The 22,117-nt window shown below is 48.7% G+C and overlaps 1 protein-coding gene across 1 annotated transcript; it reads right to left on the bottom strand.

The window, feature by feature from the left end:
• Positions 1-1,905: 1,905 nt before the first annotated feature.
• On the bottom strand, positions 1,906-21,094 carry LOC120700984 (serine/arginine repetitive matrix protein 1-like). The gene is made up of 7 exons (XM_039985163.1): positions 21,016-21,094; positions 19,953-20,024; positions 15,820-15,891; positions 5,533-6,165; positions 4,447-4,518; positions 2,489-4,023; positions 1,906-2,270 (listed from the first exon to the last, which is right to left on the bottom strand). The coding sequence occupies exons 1-6, from the start codon at positions 21,092-21,094 to the stop codon at positions 3,989-3,991; spliced, it is 963 nt and encodes a 320-aa protein (XP_039841097.1). The 3' UTR covers positions 1,906-2,270; positions 2,489-3,988.
• Positions 21,095-22,117: the final 1,023 nt, after the last annotated feature.

The following is a 22,117-nucleotide window of genomic DNA, read 5'->3' as shown; positions in this document are numbered from 1 at the left end:
ATGACAGAGAGAAGGTTTTGTATGCTTCCGGCAGACTTGAGGGATCTGCAGCTGATTGGTGGGATTCATATACTACTGCACATGCCAATCCTGCCACCATCACCTGGATAGAGTTCAGGGATCACTTCAGATCTCATCATATCCCAGCTGGGATGATCAAGCTCAAGAAGCAAGAGTTCCTCGGTCTGAAACAAGGGAGCATGACTGTGAGTGAGTACCGTGACAAGTTCCTACAGTTGTCGCGGTATGCTCCTGAGGAGGTAGCTCAAGATGAGAAGAAGCAGGAGTTGTTCTTGGAAGGTCTGCATGGGGGATTGCAGTATCAGCTGGTAGCTCACACCTTTCCATCCTTTCAGCATATGATTGATAAGGCGCTTGTGCTTGAGAGCAAGCGTCGTGAGCTGGGTGAGCAGAAGAGGAAGCTCAATGGGTCAGGATAGTAAAGCAGCAACACTCGCCCTCGCTTGCCCATGCCACAAGGACCACAGCAGCAGCGTACTGGGATGCAGCAGGGGCAGTATCAGAATCAGTTTCAGTGCTCCAACCAGAATCAGAATTAGTACCAGCGTTCCAACCAGATGGTTCAGCGCAACAACACCCCCTAGAACTGTCAGAACACACCTTCTGGCCCTCAGATGAAGACGAGTGCCCCTAACACTCCTGTTAAGGAATGCTTTCACTATGGTGAGACAGGTCACTTTGCCAACAACTGCCCAAAGAAAGCTGCACAGAACAATTCAGGGCAGTTCAATAACAATGGTCAAAGGCAGAATCAGCAGCAGCAACAGCAGCCTCACAATGGGAACCAGAATTAGCAGGCCAATAGAGGGCAGCAGAACTATGCACGTGGGAGGGTGAACCACGTGACAGCTGAGAGTGCTCAGGAAGCTCAAGATGTGGTGATTGGAGAGTGCTCAGGAAGCTCAAGATGTGGTGATTGGTATGTTTCTTGTCAACTCAGCCCCCGCTTCTGTTTTATTTGATTCCGGTGCATCACATTCTTTCATTACTATTGAGTTTGTAGCAAAACATAGCATACCCATGTGTACCATGCCAAAACCTATGTTTGTTAGTTCACCTGTTGGGGGTATGAAAGCTGCATATATATGTCCTAAAGTAAATTTGAAGATTATGGAAGTAGACTTCCTAGCCAACCTAATTGTGCTAAATTCAAGTGGGATTGATATGATACTTGGAATCGATTGGGTGGGAGGATGCAATGGGGTGATTAATTGTGCCAAAAGATCAGTGCGGTTGACTAGCCCACAGGGAGACAGAGTTGAGTTTGTAGCAACTTTGCCATCAACGGAACATTGTGTGGTTAATCAGCTAGAAGGCACCAGATTGGAGGATATTAGAGTTGTGTGCGAGTTTCTGGATGTCTTTCCAGATGATTTGCCAGGTATGCCACCTGATCGAGATATCGAGTTTGTTATTGATCTTTTACCTGGAACTGCACCCATATCTAAGAGACCATATAGAATGACTGTAAATGAACTAGAAGAATTAAAGAAATAACTAAAAGAATTATTGGATAAAAAATTCATTCGCCCTAGTTCTTCACCTTAGGGTGCACCTGTTATATTTGTGGAAAAGAAAGATAGGTGTGGACTATAGATCACTTAATGAGGTTACAATTAAGAACAAGTACCCTTTGCCTCGTATTGAAGATTTATTTGATCAGTTGAGAGGTGCCAGAGTATTTTCTAAAATCGATTTAAGGTCAGACTCATCAATTAAAAATCAGATCGTCTGATATTGAGAAGACGGTTTTCACCACTAGATATGGCTTATATGAGTATACAGTTATGTCTTTTGGGTTCACTAACGCTCCAGCTTACTTTATGTAATTGACTAGGTTCATGCCCGTGCATTGCTATGGGCAACAGAATATTTTGTGGCCAATTGAAATCACAAGCATCAACTTTTTTCTATATAAATAGCATTTTACATCACACAATGTAAATAGAAAAATAGCATAATTTGTCTAAATATGGTATTAAAACAAAGTTGATTTGATAGCCTAAGTGAGCTTCATCCAAACACCACCACCATGCTTCATGCTGTTTTCAAATATTTTGTGTGAACCCATTTGACGGAAACTCTTTCACCCTCACATCTCATAATCAGGTGAACTGCAAGAGGTGGTCTCTCCCAACATGTCTTCCAGCCTCACCATTGACTTAGCAATGGCAAAGTTCACACCGTTACTGAAGTCTGAACCTAACAGCTTCATTTAAACGCCCAACTGATGCTTCTTACGATGTCACCTGAATCAGAATATGTCTAAAAATTGAAGACTGAATTTTCTTTTGTGGTCACCACAGGAATTAAAAGATGTAATCATTTGGAAGCATCAATTTTCTTTTGTGGTCACCACAGGAATTAAAAGATGGAAATAGACTGTGAATGCTTTATTTTTTAATGCTCTACAAAAGATATAATAAGTTACACGAATTAAAACCATCATTTAAGCTGTGATACATACCTTCATATGGGACTATGGGAACTTCAGTCCTTGTATATCTTGATGTTGTAATAAACAGAGAAATGAACATAGAACTATAGATTCCTGAGATGCTGAAGACATTGTTTTGCTACTGAACTTCCAAATGAATCGTAGGGATTAGTGTGACATCCACAGTTGAAAAGACACAAAATAGTATTGTCCTAATTGTTTATTCATTCATCTGCTTACATTTGTACCTAACATAAACAAAAGCATTATTATATATATTGAGTGAAAACAACCTGAAGGCAACTGGAAGATGCATGCTAAAAGCTTTTCTATCTTACCGACTGATGCTAAAGCAAGCATTATTGTTTGCAGTTTATTTAGAGAGGCTGCAGCTGTTAGGCATTACGTACAAAATGTGTCATGAAAATAAACTTTCCTCAAATATCTCTACCCAACCTGCTCATAAAAAACAGTAGTGGTCATCTCAAAACCATCAAAGTTTAGGCAAACTGAAAATGTCCATACTGTTTGTAAGAAGTGGCCATACTAAAGATGTTCTTGGACTATTCCTAAAAGAATTGATACAAGCTCCCAAGATAGTGCCCTGCACCCAGCTAAAACCACAAAAGAACTCTAAATCCAAAAAAATCACAAAATTGCCTATAATACCATGGCCGTTGTTTCTGTTCTTTAGAATCAGTCTCAACATATGTCATGGAAACTCCCTAAATGTCTGTCGTTGCAACTGCATCTGTCCAAGATTATTACCATCAGAGAAAAAAATAGTATATCATTTTACATATTCAGCAATTTAAGTACCATTTTCGTAAAGAGTCATTATGAAACTGAAGGAAGCAGCAAGTCCATAGTCTAATCAACAACTACACTGAAGCATAATAACAAGATGATCTAGCATGAGCAATATAATATAGAGACACACATAGTTCACCAAATGGAAAAATAAAATATTAATCCAGTGTTGCCAATGGCCATGGTAGCTGCAGATATGGAAGAAGAATGCCATCCTGTACTCCGCAGCAATATATCAGTTATTTAGTAACAAAATATTGCAGCCTCAAAATATTTCGAAAAGAAAAACTCAAACTCACCAATTAATTCATGGAATGTGAGAACAATATCAGGATCATGGCATTGAGAGAACAAGAAACCTCCCAGGGGAAAAGGGTAAAAGAGAAAAGGATATAATTTATTTTCTTATTCTAAGAACTTAAAAAACTCGACCTGCGAGGGGCAAGCCGCCCCCAGGCATTAATGTAAGAAGAAGACCTCTCACGCAGGCCCAGAAAACCCCCGAACCCCTGCCCCACCCTTACATACCGTAACCCGTGTGAGAGCAGGCCGGGGTGAGCCGGGACCTATTTCCATGTGCTTTGGCGTGTAGGCAGGCGAGGGGATTTTTTTAACCTCAGCCTGAAATTCGCTCCCACCGGGAGTCGAACTCAGGACCTGAATTGGTCCATAGAATTTTACTCATTCCGATCACAAGACCAGACTCCCAGCCATGCATGTCTACATGGGGCCAGAATTGTGACGTCTCCAAATTTCTGCAAGACAAAAACACAATTGATATTCATCATATATGGCCATGTTCTCAGCAGGTATAATTGGTAGCAATTAAGTTACTTTCAACACCTGGCCAATGACATTCCTCTAGCTCATAGCAAAATTAGTTTACCCAAGAACATTCATTCAACAGTTCATAAACATACCACAAAAATTCCTAAAATAAAATGAACAAAATATATGATTTATATTACAGCCATGACATAGTAATTCAATCATTGCAATAAGCTGCTAGGAACTGGGTTATTTCAACATGTGTCAGCAGTTTGTGATTCATCTGATCATCCATGATATACTATAAACTATATAAACTTACAATCAATCCTGAACTGCGCCCACAAGGCCCCAGTAACCATATGCAATTCTGCATCCTGCAACTCGTAGTACTATGGGCCTGAACATACCTTCGATCTTCCTGGCCCTCTTGTAGAACGGCACAGCCATGTAAATCACACCCCCCAAGTACCATGTGCATCCTGAGAGATAGACATGGAGCATGCTAAGCACATAATTCCAATCTGATTTTGTGCTTCAGACAAAAAAAAAAAGAAAGAAAATTGCTGGCCCCAATTTGTACCAGATAGGTTGTGGCAGCAGCGAGAAGTTGAGGTGTCCTACGGGCCTGCCAAATCCGTTGGAACATGTCCGATTTACCCAGAACAACCCAGAAGTTGAGGTGCCCTGCGCCCGCGGGCCTCGGCCAAATCCGTCGGAACATGTCCGATTTACCCAGAACAACCCGCGTCAGCGCGGCTCCGCCTCCGTGCGGCGGCGCGAGGGTGATTTGGTGCGGGGATGAGGCGCTGAGGCGCTGGGGGCGACATGATTAAGGGGGAGTGATGATTTGAATCGGGAATTCGGGATTGGGACATGCAGTGCGGTGGCGCAGCGGGGCTGGAGGCAGCGGCGTGATTTGCGGCTGGGGCGTGCAGCGCTGAAGGGAGCGTGATTTTTGTGGTATGTTTATGAACTGTTGAATGAATGTTTTGGCAGCAAGTTGCACTGCTTTAGTACAGTATATGCCATAAGCAGACTTTTATTCTTTTCCCGTCACCCAAAGGAAGTAATGAACTACATACTGTAATGATCTAAATAAAGCATTCTGATCATGGGCAAAACATTGTTCATCTCCGATTGCACACAAGACTCAGAATCTCAAGCAACTAATAAAATGGTCGCCTGCAAGGAGTTACAATGTATAAAGTATGGTACAATGTGCTCATATTGTTTGTAACCCTTACAGAGGCAGCAAATATTATTAGATGAATAAACAAAACTCCCTTTAACCATAGATAGTTTAAGCAGGCGACTTTGATTCAGATATCTTTCTCGATTCCAGCTTTTTTTAACAGATAATTAGTTCAACATCGTATCAATAGACCTTGCAGAAGTAAACTAATTGCTAAGCCACATCTAAAAGCTCTAATAGACACATAATACAATAGATAAAAGACGGGAGAGAAGGGAGGTGAATTCTCACTAAGCCCAACCTGCTTGAGCTGGTCTCTCTTGGAGAGAACGGTCAGTGAGTGTCTTCCACTCACCGGCCTTGTAGCAAAGCTCGACGCAGACGACGACGGCGGACGGGGTCCGGCAGACGTGCGCGCACCAGCGGGCGCGCCAGCGGCGAGGAGCGAGCGGCGGCAGGCGGAGGACGGGCGCGAGGCGGTGGCGGCGGCGGATTGGCGGCCGGGCCGGCGTGGATCCACCGGGGACGGAGCGGACGGTGGTCGGGGATGCGGATAGGCGGCTGGGACGGAGCAGTGGTGCGGCGCCGCGGATGGAAAGGCTGCCGGGCGCGAGGCGGCGGCGGCGGATTGGCGGCCGGGCCGGCGTGGATCCACCGGGGACAGGGATGCGGATCGGCGGCTGGGACGGAGCAGTGGTGTGGCGCCGGAGACGGAGCGGCCGGGATGGCGCGGACGGCTTGGATCCGCCGGGGACGGGGGCGGACCGGCAGCCGGGAACGAAGCGGCGGCGCGGCCGGGGAAGCGGATCGGCAGCCGGGACGTCGCGGCCGGCGGTGGAGGACGACCCGCGCGGCGGGGGCGGGTGGAGGACCGAGCGGCGGCGGAAGGAGGACGGCGCGGGCGGCGACGGGCGGAGGTTGCGGAGGGGGAAAGCTATTCATCGCGCGCGGGTGGCAGCGGAGCTGTCGCAGAAGCGCCGCAACGCGCCTGTTCATCTTCCCCGGCGAGCTCCGGCCAGGGTTCGGGCCCTTCGGGGTTCCGGGTTGCCGGGTCCTGTGGCCTCCAGCGGCCTTAGAAGAGGGGGGAGGGGGGTAGGGAAGCCCGACGGCGGAGGTGGGTTGTGGGCGGCGGCGGTCGGCGGCGGGGAGACATGCGGTGGGCCAGGCACCGGGCGGGGGAGCGCGGGTCCGAGCTGATTAGTGTCGGCGGCGGCGAAGGGCAGCGGCGGAGGCGCCGGCGGCGGCGCCGGAGCCGGGGGAGGCGGGGGAAGGCAGGGGCGCGACGCCGGGAGCTTCTGCGATGCATAGACGGCAAATCGCACAAAGCGATGAATAGACACTCCCTGCGGAGGAGGCGACGGAAGGGATGAGATCCTCAGATCCCGTTTTTTTTAACTGAGGGTGTGTTTACTTTGTATTTTGCGTATTTGCAATGGAATTTTCAATATTTGAAGTATTAAATATAGACTAATCACAAAACTAATTACAAATCTTTAGAGCATATTTATTGTAGCATTACTGTAGCAATTTAGTGTCTAATCACATCATAATTAGGCTCATTAGATTCGTCTCGCGATTTACGGTCCATTTGTGTAATGTGATTTATTTTTTGACTACATTTAGTACATCATGCAAGCGATTTAAAAAAATTTTGCGTTTTGCCTTTTGGGATTTAAACACGGCCTGAGGCTGCGCGAGAGGTGGGCGGGCTGCGATGGACGGCAGCAAAACCAAATGACGAAAGACGAAAGACCAAGGGCAGACTGACCGCCGAAAAAAAACGTCACCCTCTCTTTTTAGTAGTAGAGATGAATAAGGTATTTATGAAATATTTGGATAAGTTTGTAGTAGTATTTATTGATGATATTTTAATATATTCTAAGAATGAAGAGAAACATAAGGAGTATTTGAGATTAGTTTTGCAGAAATTGAGGGAGAATCAGTTATATGCTAAGCTGAGCAAGTGTGAATTCTGGTTGAATGAAGTATTTTTCTTGGCCATGTTATCACTGATGGAGGTATTGCAGTGGATCCAAAAAAGGTTAGAGATGTGCTAGATTGGGAGCCGCCTCAGAATGTGTCAGAAATCAGGAGTTTCTTGGAATTAGCTGGATATTATCGCTGATTCATTGAGAATTTCTCCAAGATTGCTAAACCCCTTACATCACTCTTGGAGAAAGGAAAGAATTTCAAATGGACAGATGCTTGTTAGAATAGCTTTGAAAAATTAAAGAAGAGATTAACTACAGCACCTGTGTTAGCGATGCCTGATATTTACAAGAACTTTGATATATATTGTGATGTCTTTCGTCAGGGTCTTGGTTGTGTGCTTATGCAGGAAGGCAGAGTTATAGCTTATACTTCGAGGCAGTTGAGGAAACATGAGCTGAATTATCCAACACATGATCTGGAACTAGCAGCAGTGGTTCATGCACTCAAGATTTGGAGGCACTATATTCTGGGGAATAGATGTGAGATATATACTGATCACAAGAGTCTGAAGTACATCTTCACTCAGAGTGACCTTAATCTCAGGCAGCGCAGATGGTTGGAGTTGATAAAGGATTATGATTTGGGCATTCATTATCATCCAGGAAAGACTAATGTTGTGGCAGATGCTTTGAGCAGGAAGAGTCATGCTAATGTGGTGCTAGCTTACCCTTTGGAGTTATGCAGGGAGTTCGTATGACTCAACCTTTCTATAGTGTCTCAAACAGAAGGAGTAACTCTAGAAGTTGAGTCTACACTAGAACAAGATATCAGAAAGAGACAACTTGAGGATGAGAAAATAAAGGAGATCAGGGAGCAAATGAAAGAAAGAAAAGCTCCAGATTTTACAGAAGATGCTCAAGGTACAATTTGGTTCAAGAAAAAAATTTGTGCCAGATATAAAGTCGATCAGAGAGACAATATTGAGGGAAGCCCATGATTCAGCTTATTCGATCTATCCTGGAAGTACAAAAATGTACCAAGATTTGAAATAGTTGTACTGGTGGTATGGCATGAAGATAGATGTTGCAGCACACGTGGCTTTGTGTGATATATGTCAAAGAGTCAAGGCAGAACATCAGAGGCCAGCCGATTTACTTCAGCCATTATAGATTCCAGTTTGGAAGTGGGAAGAAATCAGTATGGACTTTATTGTGGGGTTACCTCGTACTCGAGTTGGTTATGATTCGATATGGGTAATTGTGGACTGACTGACTAAAACAGCTCATTTTATTCTTGTGAGGACTATTTACACTAGTGCCAAGCAAGCAGAGCTGTATATGTCAAGGATTGTGTGTTTGCATGGCGTGCTTAAGAAAATAGTCTCTGATCGGGGTACTCAGTTCACTTTGCGCTTCTGGCAGAAATTACATGAGAATTTGGATACGCATTTGAATTTCAGCTCAACTTATCACCCTCAGACCTTTGGTCAGACAGAAAGAACAAATCAGATATTAGAGGACATGTTGAGAGTTTGTGCTTTGAAGTATGGTACTAGTTGGGACAAGAGTCTGCCATATGCTGAGTTCTCATACAATAATAGTTATCAAGTCAGTATGAAGATGTCACCCTTTGAGGCTCTATATGGCAGAAAGTGCAGAACGCCTTTGCATTGGAGTGAAACTGGTGAAAGTCAGATTTTTGGGCCAGAAATTCTAAAAGAGCCAGAACAGCAAGTTCAGATCATCAGAGAGAACTTGAGGACAGCGCAGTCTAGACAGAAGAGTTATGCAGACACCAGATGTAGAGAACTGGAGTTTGAGGTTGGTGATTATGTTTACTTGAAGGTTTCACCTATTTGAGGTCTTCGCAGGTTCAAGGTCAAGGGTAAACTGTCACCAAGGTATATTGGACCGTTTCAGGTACTTGAGAGGAGAGGTGAGGTAGCATATCAATTGGATTTGCCAACTCGCCTTTCAGATGTGCATAATGTATTCCATATCTCTCAATTGAAGAAGTGCTTGCAAGTGCTTGAAGAACAGTTGTCTTTGGATGAACTCAATGTGGAAGATGATTTCACCTACACAGAGTATCCAACTAGAATCATTGAGACAGCAGAGAGAATCACCAGAAACAAGGTCATTAAGATGTGTAAAGTTCAGTGGAGTCATCACTCAGAAGATGAGGCGACTTGGGAAAGAGGATGAATTGAAGGCAGAATTTCCCCAACTCTTCCCAAATCCATCCGAATCTCGAGGACGAGATTCATTTTAAGGGGGGTAGGTTTGTAACACCCTAGTTTTTGCTTTAGAAGAGTCTAGCATAGTTTCACAATTTTTCTAGCTTTAAAAGAATTATTTTCGCACTTTGGGAAACACACTCTAGGCTCTAATTTGTTTTGTTGCATTCATGCTGGTGCATATTTTATTTTTATTTGATTGTGCTCGGGTTTCTAAAGCTCCCAGAATTTTACTGGAATTTTCTGAACCTTTCTTCTATTTTCTACAACTTTATCTAATTTTCTTGGCAAAGGGAAAGCCTTTTTATTTCTCTTTTTCCTTTTTCCTATTTAACTTCCCTACCTAGGCCACCGGCCAGCCCTCTTTCTTTTTCCGCCGGCCCGCTCTCCTTTTTCCTCCCCTCCTTCCGGCCCAACTCGGCCCAGCAGCCGTTCCCTTTCTTTTTCTTTTCCCCTCCTTTTCTCTCACTGACAGGGCGGTCCCGCCTGTCATCCCCCTCCTTCCGTCGCTCACCGAGCCCAGCTCGGACACGATGCGCCCCTCCGTGCGGGCCCACGGGCGCGGACGCCCAGGCCGATTCGGCCCCCGCGCGGCATCCTTTAACCCCGCGGAACCACCCGGCCTCCACCCACGCCGCCTTTCGCTTTTTCGCCCTAGCTGACGCTCTGAGCACGCACGTGCCGCGCCGCTGCACGAAGTTGCCACTGCGCCGCCCCCGATTTCCTGCCTCGCCGCCGTTCAACCCGAGTTGGTAAGCTTGGGAGCTTCCCCGTGATCCCCCAGTCCAAATCCGCCCCGATTCATCCCGATTTCGTGCCCGGGACGAGCCCCACGACGCACACCGAACTTCGCTACTGCAAGCCCTCGCCGACGACCACCGCCGGCGCAACCCCGAAGCCCCAAAATCCCCCCACCATTTTCCTGTAGTCGCGCGCATGCTCCCAGGCTAGTCCGTGTAATTTTTGGTGCATCGTAGCGCCGCCGGGGCACTACTCTGGCGAGCCCTAGCCGCGGGCATGGCTACGCCGCTGTGCGCCGGCGCCCCGCCGCCACCAGGGTTCACCAAACCGGTGGGAACCGGTCGGGTTCCGGTTTGGGCCGGTACCAAACCGGCCCAAATTCAAAATTCAAATTTGAATTCAAAAAAATGAAAAATTCATAAAAATACTTCAAGGTGTGATGAATCTAATGGTGTCAAATTTTCTCAAAAATTCGTTCATTTAGTATAGTTTGCGGGGATTTGAAGTTAAACAAAAAAAAGAGTACATATAATAGTATACAAAAACAATGTAAAAGTAGTACAAAAAAGGGTTGGAGGGTTCATTTAGGCTAAAATATGTTATACAAATATTTATTTAGTATACTTTGCGGGTATTTGAATTTAAACCAAAAAAGAAAAAAAAATTTGAATTTGGCCGGTTACCAGTCAAACCGACCGGTAAACCAGTCAAACCGACCGGTAAACCAGTCAAACCGACCGGTAAACCAGTCAAACCGACCGGTAAGCCGATCGGAACCGATTGAACATGCGATTTTGAATTTGATTTTGAATTTGACCGGTTTCCACCGGTTTCCGGTCAAACTGGTCCAGTAAACCGCTACCGGACCGCGCCGGTTTGACCGGACCGGTCGGTTTATTTAACCCTGGCCGCCACCCAACAGCCCGGTGCGATCGTGGCCGTCAGATCACGATCCTGCGGTCCAGATCGAATCTAGTTCAAGTCAAGCCTCCCACTTGCCGGTCAACCCCGCCACTTTGCATAAAACCCCCTGAGCTTTTCCAAAATTCAACCCGCTGTCCGTTGCTATTCAAAATATTTATGTTTTAGCCCTGTTTTCTTTCTATTTTGCCCGTTTTAAATGTTTTTCTCACGAACAAGTAATTTCAGCATTATTTTTAGCATATCTTTACCGTTTTAGCTCTGTTTTTAGCGTTTTTGGTACCATTACGATCGTTGCAATGTGTAGAATTAGTTTTCAAGTGTTTTATCTCTATTTTTTTCCATGATTGGCATACTGTTTTAATTTGTTTCTATTATTTGCTTTTATGTGCTTGTATTGCTTGGCGTGGTTCGTGACGTATAGACGAGGAGCCGTTCGAGAACTTCCAAGAGCAAGACTTTGAAGACTTCGACCAGCAGCAAGTAACTGAGCAAGGCAAGTATATTCCTTGATCATTTTTGTCCCAATAACACTTAAATAATCTTGCATGCATTAATATTGTGGGGGACTACCTATATACCATTATTGATGATCCTTGTCCTTGATTAGCCGGGTTTTTGTTATAAAAGTCTCTTGGGTAGTATGCTTAGCCGCAGAACAATGGTGATGGGTGGGTTCTACAATACTTTTGAGACATGAAACTTCGGTATATACTTACTCTCTGGAACAATATCATTTTCTGGTCACTTGATTAAAATCAACCATGGAGAACCACCCGGGAAAACAGCGCAACCACAAGGACTACAAGGCTCTGGTCTTGGCTGATTAATTAGATGTCTCTAGCTTATTAGTAGCTTACCGAAAGGCGCATGGGGGGCCTAGGTTCAAGAGGGGTACTCGGCCTGCCAAAGGGGTTGGGACGCCTACATGGTACGCTCGCTTTGGGGGAGGGTGCACTCATCTAGTTGCTGAAACCTTAGCGGGCTACTACTGGTTAGGGAGTCTTTGTAAATGCCTCGTAGTGAATCCCTGCCACTCACCAAAGGAAGTGTTTAAGGGCCTTGCAAACCCGGGCATAAAGGGAGACACGACTTGTGGATTAAGTGTACAACCTCTGCAGAGTGAAAACTGATATATCAGCCGTGCTCACGGTCAAGAGCGGCTCGGACCCTCACATGTTCAACTTAATGAAAATCACTGTATTAAATTCAGTTGTTTAATTGTTCCAATTTACTCATTTATTTCAGCTTTACTACTTCTTTTATAAATGTGGGTTTGGTTTATACATGCTTAGTAAATAGTTGTTAATGACTTAATTAAAATGCTTAATGCTTTGCTCAGCCAGCTTTTATTCCTTGTCATAAGCCTCGCATGTCATTTATTTTTCCAATATACTTGCTGAGTACGACATGTGCTTACCCTTGCTATTACCACATCATCCATAGCAAGATCAGTTTGAGGAGTTTCCAGGGGATATTCAGGACTTCTAGGCGTACGTTTCCCCCAGTCAGCTACCGGTGGAGTTGGAGTATCCGCTGCTAGAATAAATGCGAACTGAAATGCTTATTTATCTATATTAATGACTTTTGGCTTGGTTTGTAATAAATTTAACTTCGGTATTTATGACATTATTACTGTTATTCACTATTGTCGTCATATGTGTGTAACTTGATCCTGGAGCACATATGAATATTTGCTCGGTTTTATTCCTTCAAAACTGGGCGTGACAGATTTGTCAGTTTGTTTGAGTGGGTCGTGATGATTGTTGGTTTAAAAAATGCTAGTGCAACTTATCGAAGAGCTATGATTTTGATCTTCCATGATTCACTTGGTGTTATCTTGGAAGTCTATATTGATGATATTGTGGTTAAATCGGCCAGTTTAAATCATCATTTAACCGATTTGAAACTTGCTCTTGAAAGGATGCGCCGGTATGGTTCGAAGATGAATCCACTTAAATGTGCTTTTAGTGTGTCAGCTGGGAAGTTTCTTGGTTTCATTATTCATGAGAAGGGTATAGAGATTGATCCTAAGAGAATTGAAGCCATGAAGAAAGTTGAGCCTCCTACTTGCAAGAAAGACTTGCAAAAGTTTCTGGGCAAGTTGAATTTCTTGATAAGTTTTATATCTAACTTGTCTGGAAGAATTGATGCTTTTACTCCTATTCTTCAGTTAAAGAATGAAGCCGAATTTACTTAGGGGAAAAACAACAAGAGGCATTTGAGAAGATCAAGCAATATTTGTCTTCGCCATCAGTACTTAAGGCACCTAAGAGAGGGGTTCTTTTCAAGCTTTATATGGCAGCAGACGACAAAGTTACTAGGGCTATTTTGACTCAAGAAACTGAAGGCAAGCGTACCCATGGGGAACTTGAAATGTAATAATCCTAACTAATTCGCCTGAGGGGTAAGGTTGTTGATGATGGAAAAGAGATAGGTAGATGGGTACACATGGTATTTTCTAGGTAGACTAAATTCTCCGAATTGATTGAGTGAATAAGATTTTACCTACATTATTTACTTCAAGTACACTAGAACTGAAAAGGCTGCAGATATGGAATAACAGTGGAACCAACCTAGCTACTCCTAAGTTCCTACAGCTCTCTCCAGTTCTTACATGATGGAATACGTTGGTTAGACAATGCTGTCACCATCTGCTGGCTCCTCCTCCTACCCTTAGGCTTAGGTCCAAACTAAATCGATCTCCAGTCTGAAGACCACATCTACACTATTGATCACTACTTTACTCTAGGATGAAGCAAAGCAACAAAAGAAAGTAAGACAAGCCTACTAAGCTATGAATAAGAAACTCACAGATAAATGAGAGATAATAATTCTCAATTAACCATCAGAAAAATTAGAGTTGCCAAAACAAGATTACTGAAGCAGAGCTGCATGTACCAAGGTACAATAAGGTGGAAGAGGGGCCGACAATCTAGCTCCTCCAAGTTCTCTCACGTCGCCCCGTCCCTATTTTCTAAATGTTGTATTGACAGAGCTTCACCTAGGAGTTTCACTTGTGCATTTTCGAATGAGCTGTGAACTCCTATTTATATGTTGGTTATGTCGATTAAGGACAAGGGATATTTGTAGGCAAAGGGCGAGGTGCACAACCTAGTTTGGCCAAATCTCTGATCCACAACCTTGAGTGTTGCACGGTCCTGATTGCCTCTTTTGTTAGATGTGCGGATGGATAAATGTTGGTTTGACTGAATCAATTGGGTTCGACCAAACCTACCCAAGGTGCTTTGACCAACCAATACTCCAGACCTTTTGCTACGTGGATGGCTAGGGCCGTTTCTTCAAGTGGGTAGACAGAACTCATTTCAGACAGAATCATAGTCATACCAGCGATTACAGAACATTCATGGATTTAACTTATTACAGCATTCGGGATAAAAGTATTAATCTCCGAGTACAAGCCCGATGGGCTAAATGAAGTGCAAACAGAAAGCGTAACAGAAACTAGGTCTTCATGCTAGTCCTTCTCCGAGAATTCCCTCCTCCACAGGCATCCTTGAGTGTAGCATGCCTTCAGTCGTACCATCCGTCATCGTTGTTGTCGTACTCCGAGTCATACCCTGCATCTACCCAATCTATCCCCAAGGATGGGATAGGTCCACGTCACCATCCGAATGAAGCAATATGTGGATGCATTAAGGTAAAAACAATGCCAAGGAAAAGGCTAAGGTTTCCTATGCAAGCATTTATAACAAGTCATCCATTCACCTTCAGACGCGGGCAGCTCCGGCACCCGGACTCCCGGTCAACTAACTTCCACTACAACAACTACCCAAGTTCGGTGCGGGAACTCCCTCTCCCCGCACCTCAGCTGCTATCCGAGCAGGAAAGTGGACTAGAGGAAGGTAGAAAAGTATATGTGGATCTAACTACAGTGTGGTGCCAGATCAAGAGTTGTACATGACCGAGTACGCGGCTATATATATAGTTTTCACTTTGCAAGGGTTGTACACCTGTACCCACTCGCCCCGAATCTAGCCAGCAAGCAACTCCGACTATCTCCGAGGCACCAGTCAACGAAACTAACGGCTACGGCACCATTCTACTCCCGGAATGGGGCGCGTCCTCCCGCAGTAGGTCATCCAGGGTTGTGAAGCTATCTAGAATGGAATCACTATGGATCCTGCGATCGGGGACTAAAGGGTCCTGCCCACTCCCCCTGACACTGAAACACTCTCCTCCTGCAGTAATGGTGCCGTGCGTAGCTAGCTCGGGCTGGCTCCCCCCCTCATAAAGGATAAGTGGTGTGCACGTTTGACATAGTTTCATCACCGGGGCCACAAAGTTTGCGTTCCGTAAACACGGTTCGCGATCGGCACCCATTACAGGTATCGCCTCCTCAACTCCTCAACTCGTGTTCCCACAGGAACAGCCTTGCACCCGCCACAGGTGCTCGTCACCCATCACAGGTGCTCACAGGGTTGTGCCCAACACACAACCCCCAGCTCCCAACCCTAAGCTCAGAGAAAGGGTCCGCTCGCCCTGCTGCAACCTATCCCCAACTCCTATATATGTAGAGGCATCTCCCAGCACGCAAGGACTATACCATATATATATTCCCATACCCCAATCTCACACTCACATGGTAGCAATAGCATACATCAACAATAATAAACATGGGAACAAGGAATACGGTAATAAATGGTTATGCAAGCTCGTCTCAACACTCAATTTGGGGGCGTAGCGTGTCTAGCAAGCAATGCCTAGTAGGTATTCAAAACATGGATGGGCGTGAACTTGGGGTCTCCTCATAGTGCTCCTGGAAGTCGGGGTAGTCGTATCCTCCGGACTGCTCCTCGGCGTCAGGTCCTAATCGTAATTACGAAAAAGTATAAGGGTCAAAGTGCAAAGATGCACAAAACTATCCAAAAGAAGATCCAAAACATAGCAACTCCTACTCTAACGCGTAGGTCATGATTTTAGAAGAATTATGAAACTGGTATCATAATTTCGGAGTTACGGTTGATTTATTATTAATTTTCTAAGCCTAAAAGGATTTCTGAAAATAATAAAAGGATTTCGGAAAACATAAAGAAAGTCAGTGACACGTGGCAGCCTCTGGGCGTGCCACGTGGCATGCTGATGTCAGCATGACGTCATCAGGGGGGTCGGGTATGATGACGTCAGCATGGACATGCTGACATCATCGTTGGCCATGCCGACGTCATCGTTGACCCAGTCAACGGTCAGCGGTCGCCGGTCTCAGCTGGGGCCTACAGGTCAGTCAGCGGGTCTCACCCACAGGTGGGACCCGCATGTCAGCGCCGTGTAAAAGAAAAAGAAAAAGGGCAGCGCGTCATCGGGCCGGATCTCCTCCTAGGCTCTTCTCATTCTTGGGCTTGTTGGGCCGGTCCGGGCCCGTTTCTCCTCCTCTTCCTTTTCTTTTTTTCTTCTCTCCCCGCTGCGGCTGACAACTCTAGCCCACTTGCCGGCGACTCCTGGATCCCGTGCGGTCTCCTCCTGATCCGGTGCGAACTCTAGCGCGTGCGTGCGTGTGTGTGCTGGGCAGGCTCGCCACGCTGCGAGCGCGACGTCGCGGTGCGGGCGTGGCGGTGTTCCCTGGCAACGGCGGCTCGGCCTGTTGTCCGAGCGGGGTAAGGGTCCAGCCTTGGGTGTTGGCACGCTCATGCGGGCACTGGATAGGGTCAAGGGTGCAGCCTGGGTGAGTCCTGTGTGCGCGCACGCCGTCGAGGCGGCGGCGCGGTCATGGCGGGTCGGCGGCATCGATTCAAGGTGGCGGCAGCGGTCCACGGTGCCGAGGCAGGTAGAGGCCTGCCTCCGGGTTCCCGTGCTCGCACGCACACACGGTGGACGCCAGGCAAGGCCATGACGGGCCCGTGGCGAGGTGAACGGCCTCCGCGGCGGCGCCAAGGTGGCCTGGCCATGGCTGTGCGCACGCGCGCGGACATCGGGTTTACCCGAGCCGCGGTGTGGCCGCACGCTAGGCATGGCGGTGCTAGGTCAGGGGAACGGCGGGTAGCGGGGTGAATGGCGGCGTGTCTCGTTAGGGTCCTGTAGGCGCACAAACAAGGGGAACGGGGCTCCTAGGGCTCGCTACCGGTGACTCAACGGCGGCCGAAGCACACCGGATCAAGGATTTGGGCAAAAGGGGCGAACGGCGCTCACCCGTCGGGTCTGGGGAAGCTGTGCTCGGTGCGGCGGCGATTCGGTGCAGGCGGGCCAGGGCAGTGCCGTGCCGAGCTGCAACATCGTTGCAGGGGTACGGGTCGCCGGCGTGGAGAAGCTCCGACGGCGGGTCCTTCTCCTTCCTTTCTCTTCTCCCTTCCCCTCCTCCTTGACTCCTCTATTCTCCTATCTCTTGGCGGCGGCGGTGAAGGGGAAAACCCCTGGGTGGCTAGGGTTTTGGCGCCGGGTCCGTGGGGGTTTTATAGGCGAGGCGCTAGGGGTAGGGTGGTCCGTACGCTGGAGAACGGCGCGGATGTGACGGGCTCGCTGGGCGGACGCGTGGCGGCATCAGGGCTCCACAGCGGCTTTCGTGCGCGAGGGGAAAGGGGAAAACGCGCACGGCAAGGAATCGGCCGACCGCGGGGGCAGACGCGGGCGTCAGTAGGGCAGTTGGCCGGCGGGAGTTGCGCTCTGCGCGCTGTCACGACGAGCCGCGGGGGAAAAAGTAGAGGAGGCGCGGCGGGCGTGAGGAGGAAGGGAAAGCTGGTAGGCGGGGCCGGCTTGTCAGCGACCCAAAGCGGCGGACGGGCGTTGCGGGCTATGGCAGGCCGGCGGGATGCTAGGCCGACGCGGGGGGTCAGCTGGGCCTCGCGAGCGTCCGCGCGTGTGGGCACGCGAGACCGGGCCGCAGCGGCCGGTTTCTGGGCCGAACGGGGAAGGGTAGGTTAGATGGGCCGGTCAAGCTATGTGGGTTTCAGCCCGTTTTAGTTAGAGGGTTAGGTTAGCTTTTGTATTTGATTTGAATGGTTCTAATTCAAATCAAATACCACACAATTCAAACAAAAACCATTCAAACGATTCTGAAACAAGTAGAGGCAATAAACTCCAAATCCAAATATGGCACATTATCATTTAGGTCCTTGTGTTAGAGTTATAGTTTAAATTCTAAGAATTTGGGGAAAGAATAGCATTATCCCTTAAGTGATCCTATCTACTAACATTTCCACGCAAAAAGTTTTTGAAAATTCGTATTTTTGAAGATTATAACATTCCGAAAAATTACGGGATGTTACAGTCTCCCCTCACGAGAATCTCATCCCCGAGATTAAGGGTTTACCTGGGTTTAGAACAGGTGCGGGTACTTCTCCTTTAGGTCACTCATAGACACTGAGTAGAACTCCTAGAATAATTATAGCCTATGTAATCTAATCTTTTTCCTAGATTAAAATATTGACAGAAAATAAATATGTGCATGTAATGAAAGTTGTAGATATTGTTGCAAGGATTCCAAAACATTTGGATTTGTATTTTTATGATTTTTCTACGATTTTATTTCGAATTTACAAGTTTGCTGGTTTTGAAAACAAAAGAAAAAGAAAACGCAAACTTGCATCTAGGCCCCTGGAAGTTTGTTTCTTCTCAGCGTGGGTCCCTGGTGGACATTGGAGAACAGACGAGGGTCGGGCGGCCGTTTTCCGGCGAGGAGAGGCTCCGGCGGTGGGGGAAAAGTTGGGGAAAAGGGAGAGGGGACTGAGCCGCACCTCTCGGTGTCCTTGGTTCGCAGGGAGGAGGTCCGAGGCGGCGGCTCCGCGGAGAGGGGCGGCCGGCGACGAACTGAGCCATGGAGGCGGCATTCTGGTGAGGGATGGTGGACGGGGTCGGGTGTGGGAGCATACAGAGAAGGTATAGAAGGCCGTGGAGTGTTTAATTTGGGCAGTGGAGGACCGGGCAGCTCCGGCACCCGGACTCCCGGTCAACTAACTTCCACTACAACAACTACCCAAGTTCGGTGCGGGAACTCCCTCTCCCCGCACCTCAGCTGCTATCCGAGCAGGAAAGTGGACTAGAGGAAGGTAGAAAAGTATATGTGGATCTAACTACAGTGTGGTGCCAGATCAAGAGTTGTACAAGACCGAGTACGCGGCTATATATATAGTTTTCACCCTGCAAGGGTTGTACACCTGTACCCACTCACCCCGAATCTAGCCAGCAAGCAACTCCGACTATCTCCGAGGCACCAGTCAACGAAACTAACGGCTACGACACCATTCTACTCCCGGTCTGGGGCGCGTCCTCCCGCAGTAGGTCATCCGGGGCTGTGAAGCTATCTAGAATGGAATCACTATGGATCCTGCGATCGGGGACTAAAGGGTCCTGCCCACTCCCCCTGACACTGAAACACTCTCCTCCTGCAGTAATGGTGCCGTGCGTAGCTAGCTCGGGCTGGGTCCCCCCTCATAAAGGATAAGTGGTGTGCACGTTTGACATAGTTTCATCACCGGGGCCACAAAGTTTGCGTTCCGTAAACACGGTTCGCGATCGGCACCCATTACAGGTATCGCCTCCTCAACTCCTCAACTCGTGTTCCCACAGGAATAGCCTTGCACCCGCCACAGGTGCTCGTCACCCATCACAGGTGCTCACAGGGTTGTGCCCAACACACAACCCCCAGCTCCCGACCCTAAGCTCGGAGAAAGGGTCCGCTCGCCCTGCTGCAACCTATCCCCAACTCCTATATATGTAGAGGCATCTCCCAGCACACAAGGACTATACCATATATATATTCCCATACCCCAATCTCACACTCACATGGTAGCAATAGCATACATCAACAATAATAAACATGGGAACAAGGAATACGGTAATAAATGGTTATGCAAGCTCGTCTCAACACTCAATTTGGGGGCGTAGCGTGTCTAGCAAGCAATGCCTAGTAGGTATTCAAAACATGGATGGGCGTGAACTTGGGGTCTCCTCGTAGTGCTCCTGGAAGTCGGGGTAGTCGTATCCTCCGGACTGCTCCTCGGCGTCAGGTCCTAATCGTAATTACGAAAAAGTATAAGGGTCAAAGTGCAAAGATGCACAAAACTATCCAAAAGAAGATCCAAAACATAGCAACTCCTACTCTAATGCGTAGGTCATAATTTTAGAAGAATTATGAAACTGGTATCATAATTTTCGGAGTTACGGTTGATTTATTATTAATTTTCTAAGCCTAAAAGGATTTCTGAAAATAATAAAAGGATTTCGGGAAACATAAAAGAAAGTCAGTGACACGTGGCAGCCTCTGGGCGTGCCACGTGGCATGCTGATGTCAGCATGACATCATCAGGGGGGTCGGGTATGATGACGTCAGCATGGCCCATGCTGACGTCATCGTTGGCCATGCCGACGTCATCGTTGACCCAGTCAACGGTCAGCGGTCGCCGGTCTCAGGTGGGGCCTATAGGTCAGTCAGCGGGTCTCGTGGGACCCGCGTGTCAGCGCCGTGTAAAAGAAAAAGAAAAAGGTCGGCGCGTCATCGGGCCGGATCTCCTCCTGGGCTCTTCTCATTCTTGGGCTTGTTGGGCCGGTCCGGGCCCGTTTCTCCTCCTCTTCCTTTTCTTTTTTTCTTCTCTCCCCGCTGCGGCTGACAAGTCTGGCCCACTTGTCGGCGACTCCTGGATCCCGTGCGGTCTCCTCCTGATCCGGTGCGAACTCTAGCGCGTGCGTGCGTGTGTGTGCTGGGCAAGCTCGCCACGCCGCGAGCGCGACGTCGCGGTGCGGGCGTGGCGGTGTTCCCTGGCAACGGCGGCTCGGCCTGTTGTCCGAGCGGGTAAGGGTCCAGCCTTGGGTGTTGGCACGCTCATGCGGGCACTGGATAGGGCCAAGGGTGCAGCCTGGGTGAGTCCTGTGTGCGCGCACGCCGTCGAGGCGGCGGCGCGGTCATGGCGGGTCGGCGGCATCGATTCAAGGTGGCGGCAGCGGTCCACGGTGCCGAGGCAGGTAGAGGCCTGCCTCCGGGTTCCCGTGCTCGCACGCACACACGGTGGACGCCAGGCAAGGCCATGACGGGCCCGTGGCGAGGTGAACGGCCTCCGCGGCGGCGCCAAGGTGGCCTGGCCATGGCTGTGCGCACGCGCGCGGACATCGGGTTTACCCGAGCCGCGGTGTGGCCGCACGCTAGGCATGGCGGTGCTAGGTCAGGGGAACGGCGGGTAGCGGGGTGAACGGCGGTGTGTCTCGTTAGGGTCCTGTAGGCGCACAAACAAGGGGAACGGGGCTCCTAGGGCTCGCTACCGGCGACTCAACGGCGGCCGAAGCACACCGGATCAAGGATTTGGGCAAAAGGGGCGAACGGCGCTCACCCGTCGGGTCTGGGGAAGCTGTGCTCGGTGCGGCGGCGATTCGGTGCAGGCAGGCCAGGGCAGTGCCGTGCCGAGCTGCAACGTCGTTGCAGGGGTACGGGTCGCCGGCGTGGAGAAGCTCCGACGGCGGGTCCTTCTCCTTCCTTTCTCTTCTCCCTTCCCCTCCTCCTTGACTCCTCTATTCTCCTATCTCTTGGCGGCGGCGGTGAAGGGGAAAACCCCTGGGTGGCTAGGGTTTTGGCGCTGGGTCCGTGGGGGTTTTATAGGCGAGGCGCTAGGGGTAGGGTGGTCCGTACGCTGGAGAACGGCGCGCATGTGACGGTCTCGCCGGGCGGACGCGTGGCGGCATCAGGGCTCCACAGCAGCTTTCGTGCGCGAGGGGAAAGAGGAAAACGCGCGCGGCAAGGAATCGGCCTACCGCGGGGGCAGACGCGGGCGTCAGTAGGGTAGTTGGCCGGCGGGAGTTGCGCTCCACGCGCTGTCACGATGCGCCGCGGGGGAAAAAGTAGGGGAGGCGCGGCGGGCGTGAGGAGGAAGGGAAAGCTGGTAGGCGGGGCCGGCTTGTCAGCGACCCAAAGCAGCGGACGGGCGTTGCGGGCTATGGCAGGCCGGCGGGATGCTGGGCCGACGCGGGGGGTCAGCTGGGCCTCGCGAGCGTCCGCGCATGTGGGCACGCGAGACCGGGCCGCAGCGGCCGGTTTCTGGGCCGAACGGGGAAGGGTAGGTTAGATAGGCCGGTCAAGCTATGTGGGTTTCAACCCGTTTTAGTTAGAGGGTTAGGT

The sequence above is a fragment of the Panicum virgatum genome, chromosome 3K, assembly GCF_016808335.1.
Source record: "Panicum virgatum strain AP13 chromosome 3K, P.virgatum_v5, whole genome shotgun sequence".
NCBI classification, from domain to species: Eukaryota; Viridiplantae; Streptophyta; class Magnoliopsida; order Poales; family Poaceae; genus Panicum; species Panicum virgatum.
This window is presented reverse-complemented; position numbering and strand designations above follow the sequence as displayed.

What these genes read in the sequence shown, in the direction of transcription:
- LOC120700984 (XM_039985163.1), bottom strand. Translation starts at nt 21,094, where the DNA reads ATGGCCAGGCCACCTTGGCGCCGCCGCGGAGGCCGTTCACCTCGCCAC. An exon ending in GCACTATGAGGAGACCCCAA is followed by an intron (nt 6,166 to 15,819) that starts GTTCACGCCCAT and finishes CGCGATGAATAG; the next exon opens with CTTTCCCCCTCCGCAACCTC. An exon ending in AGAGAGACCAGCTCAAGCAG is followed by an intron (nt 4,519 to 5,532) that starts GTTGGGCTTAGT and finishes TCTATCTCTCAG; the next exon opens with GATGCACATGGTACTTGGGG.